We start from the raw sequence: 13154 nt of genomic DNA on the forward strand, positions 1-13154 counted from the left end.
TTTACATAACCGCTTATTGATAGGTTTCATACATTGAGCCATGTCTATTAACTACACTAATGCAAGTTTGCAATTTGAACTAAAAGCCACACCCTGCTTAAACCTCTGAGGAGCCTCTGACGCACCTCAGACGGAGTAATGGCTGTCATGGAGATGTAGACAGGTACTTTGCAGACTTTTCCAGATGAGAAGGCACAGTCAGATAAGTTGGCGAGAGTCATCCAGGACAAACTTTGACCAGCTGAATAAAGGCAAACTGTCTGGTTGGAGAGGACAGGACTAAAGTATGTTTTTGTCTAGGTGGAGTTTGGTCAGTAAACACCTTACAACATCCATAAAATGGCAAGGTAGATACATACAAAGAGTCAACTAACTAACAACAACTTTCATAAATTCGGATTACACCCATGGTGCATTCAGAAACTCAGACATTACTTACAAGTGTCTGCGTGTAAAACATAGTTTATGGAAATTTTCATCAACAAACATTGCAACTACTGCTCTTAACGTCATATTTTTCTTTTGCACTAATGTGTTTGCATTGTTTTGTCTTTTAATAGTAGCCTATATTTTCCGGGTTATACGACAAATAAGGATATACCTTTAATCTCCTTACAGCTGTACAAATAAATGTTAAACCAACAAGCCTCAAGTATCAACATCATCCATCATCCATCCCAGCACACCCACAGATTAAATACTCCACATGTACAGTGATATGATTGATTCCTTCCCCTGTCAAAACCCTATATATGAACTTAATGCACCTTAACTATGCATCTCAACTGTGATATTAATCCTCACATGAGATTCAGTAACTACACTCAACTTGCGTACCACATACAATTTATAAGCTTTGTTTAAAGCATAACTTTGACCTTCTGGGAAATACGCTTATTCTTGGTTCTGAGCTGTTGTGACTCCCAGGCCAAGAAATAGTCCGGAACATAACCTCCTGTAAAACTGCAAATTGATGTTTTCACATCTCAGTTTTTGTACAGTTTAAACAAACGACATATAACATGTTAATTAGTGAGCTTTAGATGTGCTGGTACGCAGATTTTTTACTTTTGGACAGTGTCAGGCTAGCTGTTCCCCCCTGTTTCCAGTCTTTGTGCTAAGCTAAGCTAACCAGCTTATATTTAATGAACAGATATGAAAGGGGTATCAATCTTTGGTGTATTTGCACCGTAAGCAACTCTAAGCAAAGTATTCATTGCCATCTATCAGTTCACATACATGTCAGTGACTCAGTAAGATCGTATCTGAGCACCTACAAGGCCTTTGTCACCCCACCCCCTTGCTACCTACAGCCTGACAGACTCCATGTCCCTTGTTCCTACATGATTTAAAGAATTACTGTGAACTGTCAGGTGTCAGCTCCCTCCGTAGTCTCAGTTTCTCACTCAGGTCTGGCCATCAGATCTGACTATTACCTCAGCAGAGCTGCCAGGTTAGACTCATTTATACAATCATGTCCACAGATATCGAGACATGTAAACACATGCGAAAAAGCCACTACTTGCATTTTTTTAAAGTATAATTAGTATATTTAGCCACTTTATTTACATAAGGTTTTGGACTGAACCATTTGTAGTGCAGATATGATATGCCTCCGTGGGCGACATGGACAACAACAAGACAGTAATCTTCACTGTGACGTTATTATTTGTCACCTGAGAAGTTGATTACATGTATAATTTAAATGCACTGAAAAAGATTGAAATTTATATTTGATCAAAACATTGAACATTGCTGAGCTCATTTTACAGCACATTGTGGAGAAACAATAGTAAAAGTAAATTCTGATCAAATGTTAAAGCAACTGAATGCAAATAAAATTATTTCACAACTTCACACATTAAGCTAAACCTTAGTTTGCATCATCAGTAGTGAATCAATCTGTCTTAGGTAAGTTATGGTTAAATTCATACTATATGCAGTGGTGGAATGTAACTAAGTACATTTACTCAAGTACTGCACTTATTTGTTAACTTTAGTCACTAGTTACTTCAGATTCAGATTATTAAATACAAAATATAATCAACTAATTAATTATGATGTGTTTTTATTGAATATGCTACCTGGCAGTATACAAAGTAGTTGAAATTAGCCCCACTTTTACCAGCTGCAACATTAGTGATGCTTATACATTAATGTATCAATAATTATAATCAAATAACATAATATACATTATTCTGAAATGGGCCATTCTACATAATGAGTACTTTTACTTTTGGTACTTTAAATATGTTTTGATGCTAATACTTTTTAATGCAGGACTTTTACTTGTAACAGAGTATTTTTACACTGTGGTATTGCTACTTTTACTTCAGTAAATGATCTGTGTACTTCTACCACCACTGCCAGTATGACCAACTCCTCTGTCGGCTGCTGACCTCCTGCATTGCGCGTGCAAAGGTGGGATGTGATAAATTATACTATGGCGTCCTCTAGTGCACTTGGGATGATGCACGTGGAGAGAAATGTGGTGGCATGTAACGAAATTGTGAATCTGGATGATTTTAGCACCACTGTGTGAATATTAAAACAATAAATTAAAAGCTCCTCTACTATCTAATCCCAAACGATTGAATTAAAGTACTCGCCACCACATTACTTCAAGTCATCTTTTACTTTCACCGGATGTGACGTCACTGCGGCGGTTTTCCTGTGTGACCGGGACCTGCTGGTAGCTGCTGCCGCCTGTCAACATCATTCAGCTCCTGAAGACATCTGAGTCCTGGGATTTTGTTTTTAACTGTTTGTCTCTGACGGTCCACTAACTGTCCTCCACCATGTCCATGTACCAGGTAAAGCCCATCTGTGGTGGTCACTTAAAGACTGATTTGCCAACCTGTATGTACAAGTTACCAAATATCCACGCGCAGCAAGGGAACAGCTGCACCTCTGAACACGCGCTTCAGGTAACTGTTGACCAATTTCATTTCGACATGGTTGATTTTTTTTCAATTGGTTGGCTTGTATTTAGCTCTTGTTGTTGCCCGCCGGTCATTTGGTTTCTCACGTATTGATACATCTCGCACGGTGTATTAGCATTAGCTGTCTCTTTAACCATGCTAGCTAGCTAACTTAGCTTGTCAGTACAATGGGTAATGTTAATCTCACTTCTGGCTGATGCAACGATTACTACACATCGACACTGTCATCATTAATAATCATCGAAGTGTATATCATGATGGTATGACTGTTCATAGGAGCCCCCTGGAAGTTACTTATAGCTATAGTTACTTTTCAAATGAAGATTTTACGCACACAACTTAAAGGGACAGTTCACTCCAAAATCAAAAATACATATGTTTCCTCTTACCTGTAGTGCTATTTTTCCATCTAGATTGTTTTGGTGTGAGTTGCAGAGTTCTGGAGATATCGGCCGTAGAGATGTCTGCCTTTTTTTTTGGGAATATAATGGGACTATATGGCACTCTACTTGTCGTGCTCAAAGCGCTAAAAAGATACATTTGAAAAAGTCAACAGCAATGTCTGTTTCCAGAAATCGTGACCCGGTTACTCAAGATAATCCACAGATTTGTTGTGAGCAGTTTCATGTAGGAACTATCGGTAGAAAGAAAATAGTTCCTTCAAGTTGAAAAATATGTATTTTTGATGTGAACTGTCCCTTTTAATGAACTTATAATATGATGAATGAATAAAATATGATGCTAATTTGCTCCACCTCGTCCAACTACAACAGTAAAATACTACTTACACACTAATGGATCAGCAATACAACACTCAAAGGGGCTGTTTTTCTGCACTGAATGCATTTACTTTTGATACCTTGTGTACATTTTATTAATGTTACGTACTTATCCTTAAGTATTATTTTCACTGCAGGACTTTTACTTGCAATGGAGTATTTTTACAGTGCGATATTGCTACTTTTTCTAGATACCTTCAACACTGCAGCGTATAGTGTTAACTTCCATCTTGGGTAGAGATGACGTGTTTGCACATATCACCACCAGTATACGGTATAACCTAATCTGGTGGTACAAGGCTGAAACCCGTTTTACCTAAAGTCTAGTCTTCAATATCTCTTCATGAGATATCTTTCTTTGATTCCTCTTGTGTGTGTAGACAGGTAGGGTTTATCTCAAGACTGGGCATATGTTAAATATGTTCTCAGTACTGTCTCAATGTTATCTGTGCCAAGACAGTTAAATGCAGGGACACCAGCTTACACCCAGGTTGTAAAACTGTTGCAGGACTGTGCACAAATTGTTCAATACTCACACCGTCAAATTCTCATCTGTGGTTTCAGCCAAACTGAGCGATTCTCTCTGTCTCCCCAGAATGGCGAGGTGGACCCAGCCATCAAAGCTCTGGAGGCCCGGCAGGATGAGATCATGAGAAAGCTGTATGAGTTGCAAACAGCTGTGGATGGCCTGGCCAAGACCGTGACCACCCCAGATGCCGATCTGGACCTGACAGTCAGCAGCAGCCTCTCCTCCCAGTGCTCCACAACCTTCAAAGGTGTCACAGACCTGGACACACTACTGGGCAAGGTAAGAAATATGGTGGGAACAATACTAGTGTGCTCTGCATCCAGGCATTAGCATAACTGGAAACAATGTTTACTAGTGAGGCTGGATTTTATCCTACATGAACCATCTACTGACCGTAAGCCTCTGTTTCTTGCTACTGACATACTTAGAGTGCATTTTGTGGCAATACCAGTCTAAGATGTTTTCCTGATCACACCCATCATAACTGCCTGTCATTGCAAGTTATAAATACTAAGCGAACTTGCACAACTTGCTTGCATTGGAATTTGTCTCGAAGCATCTAAGAAAGTGTGGACTGCTTACAGTCTGTTTGTGCAGTAGGCTGCATTGGCGATAAATGTTGTAATACTTTTTTTTATTATGGACACTGCACCTGTTTCCCTCCTTTCATCTTGTTTATGTCCCAAGGACCTCGGTGCTCTCCGCGACATCGTCATAAACGCCAACCCGGCACAGCCACCCCTGTCCCTGCTGGTGCTCCACAGCCTGCTGTGTCAGCACTATCGGGTGCTCTCCACCGTCCATGTCCACTCCTCAGTTACCAGTGTGCCGCCACAGCTCCTGTCCTGCCTCGGTCCACGCCACGCAGACAGCTATGCCCGCCAGATGTTCCAGCTGGGATTCACCCTCATATGGAAAGACGGTAAGGCACAGTGAGAGAGGCAGTATGTGTTAGGGGATGGACAGAAGACAAGGAGTGTAGGAAGACTGAAAGTGAGGCGGAAGAGAAGATAAAAATACCTCTCTACGGAGTGTAACAAAGACATTCTTTGCAACAATTACATGTACATAGCTGGCAGTAAATCAAAACAAAACAAAAATGTGCTTTATCCATCCTGTACCTGAACTAGTTTTATATGCTGGTGTCACGCAGTCCTGATACACAACAACCATGCTATTTGGATGTCATTTCTTGTAAAAGTGTGTAGGTGGCACTTTTTTTTAATAAGATTATAAAACAGCACCTGCAAGTTACAACAAACAAAAAAAACTGTAATCACACACAAACATGATCTGGATATTGTAAATGATTGTGCCCTTGTTTACCATGAGACATGTTCATATTTTGCCCAATCCAGTTCCCAAACTGGAGATGAAGTTCAGTGTCCAGAACATGTGTCCCATCGAGGGTGAGGCCAACGTGGCGCGCTTCCTCTACAAGCTGCTGGCTCCCTACCCCAGTGACCCTGCTCCCGCCACACTGGTGGACAGCTGGGTGGACATAGCTTTCTTCCAGCTGGCAGAGGGCAGTGCCAAGGAGCGGGCCACCGTCCTGCGGGCCCTCAACTCCACTCTGGGCCGCAACCCTTGGCTGGCCGGGCCGGAGTTCTCCCTGGCCGACATTGCCTGCTATTGCTGCGTGCTGGAAAGTGGCTCTGTCTCCTCTGCTCCCACTCATGTCCAGCGCTGGATCAAGTCCTGTGAGAACCTGGGCCACTTCAGCCCTGCCAAGCTACTTCTGCAGTGACTGGGGCTGTCCCGGGACCAGACACCAGAAGAGTTTCTTACTCAAGCAAAGTGAGAGAAGGGCATTAGAATATTAAACTATCCCAGCCATGTCTGGAGCACCTTCTAATGCTTCCTTCCTCACTGTACTATATCACTGAACTGACAAAGGCTAGGTAGAAGCAATATGGTTGATAGTTAAAGTATTTATCTCCACCAAACAAAGAGGCTATATTTTGCAAGGGAGGAAGCATAAGAGGCCTGTAAAGACAAGGGCTTGGTGATGGATTCAATCAAAGGTACTGATAGAAGTTGTTATTCTAACACACACTGTACACCTTCCACCCACTTTGTGCCTAATATGATCCTGTTCTAAATGTGTGCGTTAATGTGTGGTGATGGTTATTACTAGGTGTTTTCAAAAGTAATACTTTGTACCTTTGTTTTTCTGAAATCATTAAAACCTCAACTTTGGATCAAACTTTGAACTGGGGCCTGGGGTTTGTTTTATTCGACTGTTTGATCACTTTAAAAACTAATTTCGAATGCCAACGTGGCATTTAGTGAAGTGCACCTCCGTGTCCAACAGGTGGCAGGATTGTCATTTGTAAATTGAAGATCACCAACATAGTCATTCATCAACTTCATTCACCTGCCGATCTTATCCAGAGTCACACAGCTGCACCTCCTCCCACCATACATGAAGTGGAAGGAAGGGAAACAAGTTAACACAAGAACTGACAACTTTGGAAAATCTCTACTCCATAATTCAGTCATCACACGTGAAGGTACATGTGATGACTGAATTAATGAACATCTTTTTTTACCGGTATGTGGTATTTGGTATTTTTGCAGTGTGCACAATTGCCGCACAAATAATTGCCATTGGGGAGAGGCTGAGATTTTTACATTCCAGCTGAAATGATATCACTTACAAGAAATAAGTTTAAATACAACATTTAGTAGTTCCTGACCCTCTCTTCACTCAACGTGGAAGTACTGAAAGAAACTACAGTACAAATCCCATATTTTAAACATTTTTCTTACATGTTCTAATGGATATGGAGCAATACAGTTTTTTCCAAATGTAATATTGAAAACTTATAGAAAATATTGAAGACTTCTCGTCTTCAAACACAATCACCGAGATTATTTCAAAAGCTGTAAAATGTGTTTATATCCACAATCTGAAAGTACTTTTGACTTCAAATGTGATTTAGTCATCCAGCAGTTAGTGACCTATCTTTAAGCATGTGTAATGTAATTATTACAGCTTTTCTGTCTTACACCAAACTGCAGCTCCCAATTTCTTAGTTATCTGTTTACTCTATTTTTACTCCCTAAACCTGTTTAGCACTGTGCAATTTTCATCTAAAGGCGCTAGTTTTGAACTGGCTGCATGGTGGAATTGTATTCTTTTTTAACGTGACAATTGTATTTTCTGCAGCAATCCTTTATCTACACACATTTACTGTGTTCTTTCACTGCAATCAGTTGTTCAAGCTTTCGTCCTTATCAGCTGATGTGTTGTTGAATGGAATCCCAATACCCTGTCTCTCAAGCAGAACAGATCTTGGAGCAGTGAGGGCAGTTTCACAGCAGTCCACTGCTGGGGAGTTTTATATCTCTGCCTTTCTGGCTGATGCAGGCAAAGTCAAAGAAAAAACACAGATAACTAGAATATATACATAGAGTCATACATGCAATGATCTTGAAAAGAAAGAAAAGCAAATCCCAGGGGTTTTCATACTCTCTCTGGCTTGGTTTTGCATCTTCAAAAGTGTCATGTTTTCGACAGCTTGAGTCCAGACCGAGCCTGTGTATGAGTGTGTGTTTGTATGCTCTGACAGCCTCCTGTTGGTGTCCAGGCAGCTGCCTGACAAGACAAAAGCTCCTAACTGACATCTGGGCACATGGCAAGGAAAACACTAGGGACTCTGCAGCTCTGGAAATGTTGCTGTTTGTGTGCTCTCTGTCTTCTTCATACACAAACACGGGCTTCTTTGAAACGGTAATCAGTATCTGTTGATGCAGTCGGGGCTGCATGCAAATTAGGCAGCCGATCCCATCCCGTCACTAATCAAATTACTTTTGGTTTCCAATTAGTTTTCATGGAAAAAGGCGAGACACACACACACACACACACAAAAAGCTCTTTCCTCGTCTCTTTATATATAAAACATACAGAAAGGGAGACGCATTCTCATTGAAGAGATGTAGAAAAAAACTAGTTTAACTGAAAGACAAAATCACTTCAGTTTAACCCTGTGGCTACTTCAAATCACAACAAAAGCACAGATAGAAAGATGCTTTTGTCAGTGTATTCAGTCCTTGAATGCCATTGTCCATGATTGTCAGTTAGTTATTTTCATTAGGTCATTTAGGAGCGAGAGATGTGTACCTATCAAAACAGGTAGGGGAGGAATATTAGAAAACATATCTGGGCTAAAATGTCTGAAATTAGATATTATTCAGGGTCATGATTTTAGCACAATATGGTTTGATTCTGCATCAATTAAAAGGCTGAGAGAGAGAGTCACCGGTAATGTATTCACTCAGGGATCAAAGTGCACACGTTGCTGTTGTATCTCAAAAGCTGAACGCGTTCAAAGTAGTCGTCAGTCAGAAAGTTTCTCTGTGAGGTGACCAGGTTGCCTTTCTGACTGAAGAGACGCTGGACAGGGGCCGTGGATGGCAGGGTGGTGTTGTATTTTAGGAAAAGCTGCTTCACTCTGGGGAAGTCCTGCAGGCACTCTAGGCTCTTCCCCGTTCCTTCAACGTACTTGCGGATCTCCTCCATCACTCCCCGTTGCTGAATCTGAATGGCAGGTTTCACAGGCCCGTAGCTGAAGAAGTCGTCTTCAGATTCAATGGTTGACAAATTGCGGCTGGTCTTTGCCTCTGTCACATTACGTAACGTTACGTTACAGGGTTCCACCTGGGATGCCTCTGTAGCCAGCAGGGCGCACATCTCCTCCCTCTCAGAGGCAGCAATCCACCACAAACGAAACTGTGGAGTCGTCGCTGTCGCAATCTTTGCTTCTGTGCTGGCAAACAGCTCTTGGAACCGCACATCAATAGCCACCACAATGGCATTGACGACATCGGTGAAGTAAGTTGCCGCATCTTTCTGCTCATTTAACTTGTTCTTCAGACTGAGTACGGTTGGGATGACCAAACCCAGGTAACATTTCTGCTCCGCTTGGAAAAGTTCAAGTGCAAAAGCAAGCGGGTGGAACACAGTCACGTATTCTTTCAAGAAGGCCATCTCCTCGGGCTGCATGCGTGGGACCTCCAGGCGGGCGCACAACTCCGTCAGCTCCCGCTCACTGAGAGAGACGATCTTCTGCACAGCACAGTACTCCACATTCCAGCGTATGACGGCAGGGACAACAAGTGCCATCTTTCCTATCTCCTCTGCTGCATCCATACCGACTTGGAGATGGTGGCATTTGCTCCATATGGCGTACACCTTGGCCATTGCGCTGTAATGTAGCTGGCACATGGGCCCCTGTGACACAGCCTGCCAAAAGTCCTCAGTGACAATCAGCTCCAGGGTGTGTGATGCACAGCGCTGCACAGTGGGCAGAAACAGAAGCATGTCCTGCTCCGGCTCACCCTCGAGTACGGCGCTCACATTCTCGTAGAACCCAATGTCATCGTCACTTTCCGTGCTGTCCACCGCAAACTCTTTGAACACGCTCATAAAGGGGCTGCCGTTATCGGTGACCGTGGTCTGAACTTTACTTTCGATATTGTATGCCACATGGATGTCGTGTATCCGTCCAGCAATGGTGTCGTACGTGATTCTGCCCTGCAGCCGTGCGAACCCCAGAGCGGCAGATTTCCTCTCCAAAGAACCTGGATCGATCCAGTGACAGGTCATCCCGAAGAAGCTTCTGTTGTTGGCTGTCCAGATGTCAGCCGTGGTGCACACGTACTGGATGTTGGAGAGTTTCGCCATCAGCTCTTCCCGCATCCTGGAGAAACCCTGGTCCACCTTTGTAAACAAGGTCACCCTGTCCATGGACTTTAGCCCTTCAGTTAAGCCTGCAATCAGCCTCCTGAAGCCAGGTTGCTCTAGCACGTAAAATGACTGGCAGTCTTCCACGATGAAGTTAAAAACTAGATCATCGATCTTTGCTTGGGTCATGCATTTGGAGATGATTTCTGCTTTCAGTTTCTTGAGTTGGCAGTGCCTACTCTCCTCACCATTGTGCTCTTCTCTCTTCCTTCCCCTCTTGGCATCAGGCCTGGCTTCACAGCCCAAGTGTGTTCTCTGGAAGACAAAACGCCAAAAAAGTTTCATGTTACTTGCTGGAGGCGTGTCATTTGTATAAACTGAGTTTCCATTAGTTTACAAACTCCAACTGCAATGAAAAAAAATCAAATAACACATGTGCAAAGTAAAATGATGGGTTTTTTTCAGCGAAGTTGAACATAAAGAGCATCCAGCGCCACAAGTACCATGCAGCTATAATGTAACGTTATTAACCAGGAGAGCAGCTATTCATTCATTGACTCTTTCAAACATTAACCTGACGAGTACAGGAAACCATGTCAGGGAATTGACTGTCTGTAACTTACATCTAAATGCTTCTTTAGGTTTGATGTTGAGGTTTTCGACGTGGATAGCAGATTAACCCTCGGCAGACATAGATTACACTGGACGATGATATTTTTTCCTTGATCTGCCTTGTACGTGAAATGGTGGCGATAACGCCAAGTATGCATGGCCGATTTAGTCTCACCGCTGGTTTCATGTTGCTCCACATCCATTTCGGACGCTATCTCTACTGTTATTGACGTCTTGAAATATAATAAAAGTATCGTAATCCGATTTAGTAATCGTGATTACACGTAAAGTAACGATGGTGGTAGAGAAATCCTCACGAAAAGGGGCAGGCCTTTGTTCAGATGTTGCCCAGGAAACTTACAAGGAGTGGGCACCGTCGTCACTGTTTACATTTTGCACATGTGCATTGACAGTCTGCAAAAGCAGTAAGAATAAACACAGTGAAGCACTACGCATGCGTATTACACACATGGGCGCCCACACCGGTACGTCACGGTCCTCTCCTTGTGTTTTTTTTACTCACATTCATGGTAGTACTTTTACCAGCATTTCCTTTTCCTCCAGTGTTGCAGCGAGTTGGCGCCACCATCAGGCCTGCGGAAGTAAAAGTGTCACAACGTTTTAATTGATACATGGTTTCAAAACCATCCAGTCAGTTCAGAAATCATCAGTGGTGGAAGAAATAGGCTACTCAGATGTTTTACTTAGTAAAGGTAGCAATAACACAGTCTAAAAATACTCTGTTACCCTGCATTCAAAGTCTTACTTAAGTAAAGTACTAAAGTATTAGCATCAAAATGTACTTTAAGTAGCAAGTACTTATTATGCAGAATGGCCCATTTTAAAATAATATATATAATATCACTGAATTATAATTAGTGATGCTTTAATGTGTAAGCATTATTAATGTTGCAGCTGGTAAAGGTGGGGCTAATTTAAACTACTTTATATACTGCTGGGTAGCTTAATCCATAATAATACATCATGATTTATTAGTTGATTTCTATTTTGTATTAATACTCTTTTGTATTAATTTTGTATTAATAATTAATAATAATCTGTAAAGTAACTAAAGCTGTCAAATAACTGTAGTGGAGTAAAAAGTCCAATATTGGCTTCCAAAATGTAGTGGCGTAGAAGTATAAAGTAGCAGAAAATGGAAATACACAAGTAAAGTGCAAGTACCTCAACATTTTCCTTAAGTACAGTACTTGAGTAAATGTACTTAGTTACAGTCCACTACTGGGAAACATTAAATGACCATCTGAGCAGCAATTACAGAAAATAGCCACACAAATAAAAGTAGATTAAGACAGAAACAAAGAAATAAGTATCAATTTACCATTACTGATTGCATAAAAAGGCTTAAAAGTCTAACAACTGTTGTGTTGATTTAGAAAAATCTTAAACCTTGTTTTTGGCTGGTTTTATAGGTTTCTTCCACCAAATGGAAACACTGCACCTGACAGTACAACTTCTCAAACAGTTAAAATATCGTGTTAGCATTTAAAGTCCCCCTCCACTCAGAAATGTGTTTCGCTGATTGTTACTTCATTTGGACGTTTGAGCTTCACTGTGATGCATGTGCAGAGTTTGACACTAGAAGGCTGTTTTCACATTAATCTGCTGGAGGGGGAAAGTTTCTCTGTGCTCACCTTAAATCTGAGTTGAACATGAGGACGTACGAGCATTATTTTGTGACGTCACAACTAGTTTGTTAGCCAGTCGTGGTGCAAAATGTAGCTTACACAAGTGTGATGTGGAAATGTGAAACCTCCAGTGCACGTACTTTACACTGAGAGTGGACTTTAAGTAGGAGACATAATTTAACTTTTTTGTGGAAAAACCATGTTTGACACAAACTATTATTCCAAGCAGAGTATTTTCATAGGTCTTCAAATATATCTGGAGGGGATCTTTGAAGATAGTACATTACAGATTAAAACTGACACCCTAGTGGTGTTCATTAATACATCTGGCAGCATGTGGGAATGTGGCTCTAAAAAGGCACTAACCTACCCGTATAAAGCAAGAGTGACAGATCCACTGAGACTCATAGTAGCCTAAGAGTAGAAACAGTGAAGAACTGTCCTAACCTCATACCTCTCTTTATTCCTGCTCAGACTACTTGCCATGTAGTCCATATAATATGAGATTGTGTTAGTGTAGCATTAGGGCATATATCCTAAAAACCCCTGCAGCCATTACCTTTCAATTAAGTTTTGCACTGTCCTGAAGGCCTTTCATGTTGTTCGCTTTTTAGGAATAGCGACACCTCTGTACCTTTGTTATCTGAGGTGCTTTGGGTTGTTGAACGCTTTAAACTGTGAATTGTTAGTGTAAATGTGACACGTTCACACTAATTTGGCACACAACACAAAATAGCTGATTCTTATTTTAAGATGAACTGCTGACCAGATTTCTACAGAAACCAGCCTGGCAGAACCATCAAGAGTTTTTTTTTTTAATCAAGCCTGAGGCACCTTGCCAGTCGAAGCCATCCCCGCTGGTTTGACAACCTTCCATCTGGCTCAGAGATGCATTAAGCATGTCTTTAATCTGGTGTTTACATGGGCATGAATGGCATTTTTTTTTCGTGCATG

At 41.6% G+C, this 13154-nt stretch overlaps 2 protein-coding genes across 4 annotated transcripts; one reads left to right on the plus strand and one right to left on the minus strand.

Moving 5' to 3' along the window:
- The first annotated feature begins 2649 nt into the window (after positions 1 to 2649).
- Positions 2650 to 6463, plus strand: aimp2 (aminoacyl tRNA synthetase complex interacting multifunctional protein 2). 2 transcript variants are annotated; one of them, XM_044181716.1, is made up of 4 exons: positions 2650 to 2927; positions 4317 to 4529; positions 4938 to 5172; positions 5609 to 6463. In XM_044181716.1, exons 1-4 carry the CDS (start codon positions 2799 to 2801, stop codon positions 5995 to 5997), a joined length of 966 nt encoding a protein of 321 aa, XP_044037651.1. In that variant the 5' UTR covers positions 2650 to 2798; the 3' UTR covers positions 5998 to 6463. The 2 variants fall into 2 exon arrangements, with proteins under 2 accessions (XP_044037651.1, XP_044037653.1); XM_044181718.1 differs by having other exon boundaries at positions 2655 to 2813.
- A 1665-nt stretch (positions 6464 to 8128) lies between these two features.
- zgc:161969 (uncharacterized protein LOC569044 homolog) lies at positions 8129 to 10955 on the minus strand. 2 transcript variants are annotated; one of them, XM_044181715.1, is made up of 2 exons: positions 10727 to 10955; positions 8129 to 10254 (listed from the first exon to the last, which is right to left on the minus strand). In XM_044181715.1, exons 1-2 carry the CDS (start codon positions 10748 to 10750, stop codon positions 8527 to 8529), a joined length of 1752 nt encoding a protein of 583 aa, XP_044037650.1. In that variant the 5' UTR covers positions 10751 to 10955; the 3' UTR covers positions 8129 to 8526. The 2 variants fall into 2 exon arrangements, with proteins under 2 accessions (XP_044037650.1, XP_044037649.1); XM_044181714.1 differs by having other exon boundaries at positions 10563 to 10952.
- Between the last annotated feature and the right edge of the window lie 2199 nt (positions 10956 to 13154).

Source organism: Siniperca chuatsi, linkage group LG21 (genome assembly GCF_020085105.1).
Source record: "Siniperca chuatsi isolate FFG_IHB_CAS linkage group LG21, ASM2008510v1, whole genome shotgun sequence".
Classification (NCBI taxonomy): Eukaryota; Metazoa; Chordata; class Actinopteri; order Centrarchiformes; family Sinipercidae; genus Siniperca; species Siniperca chuatsi.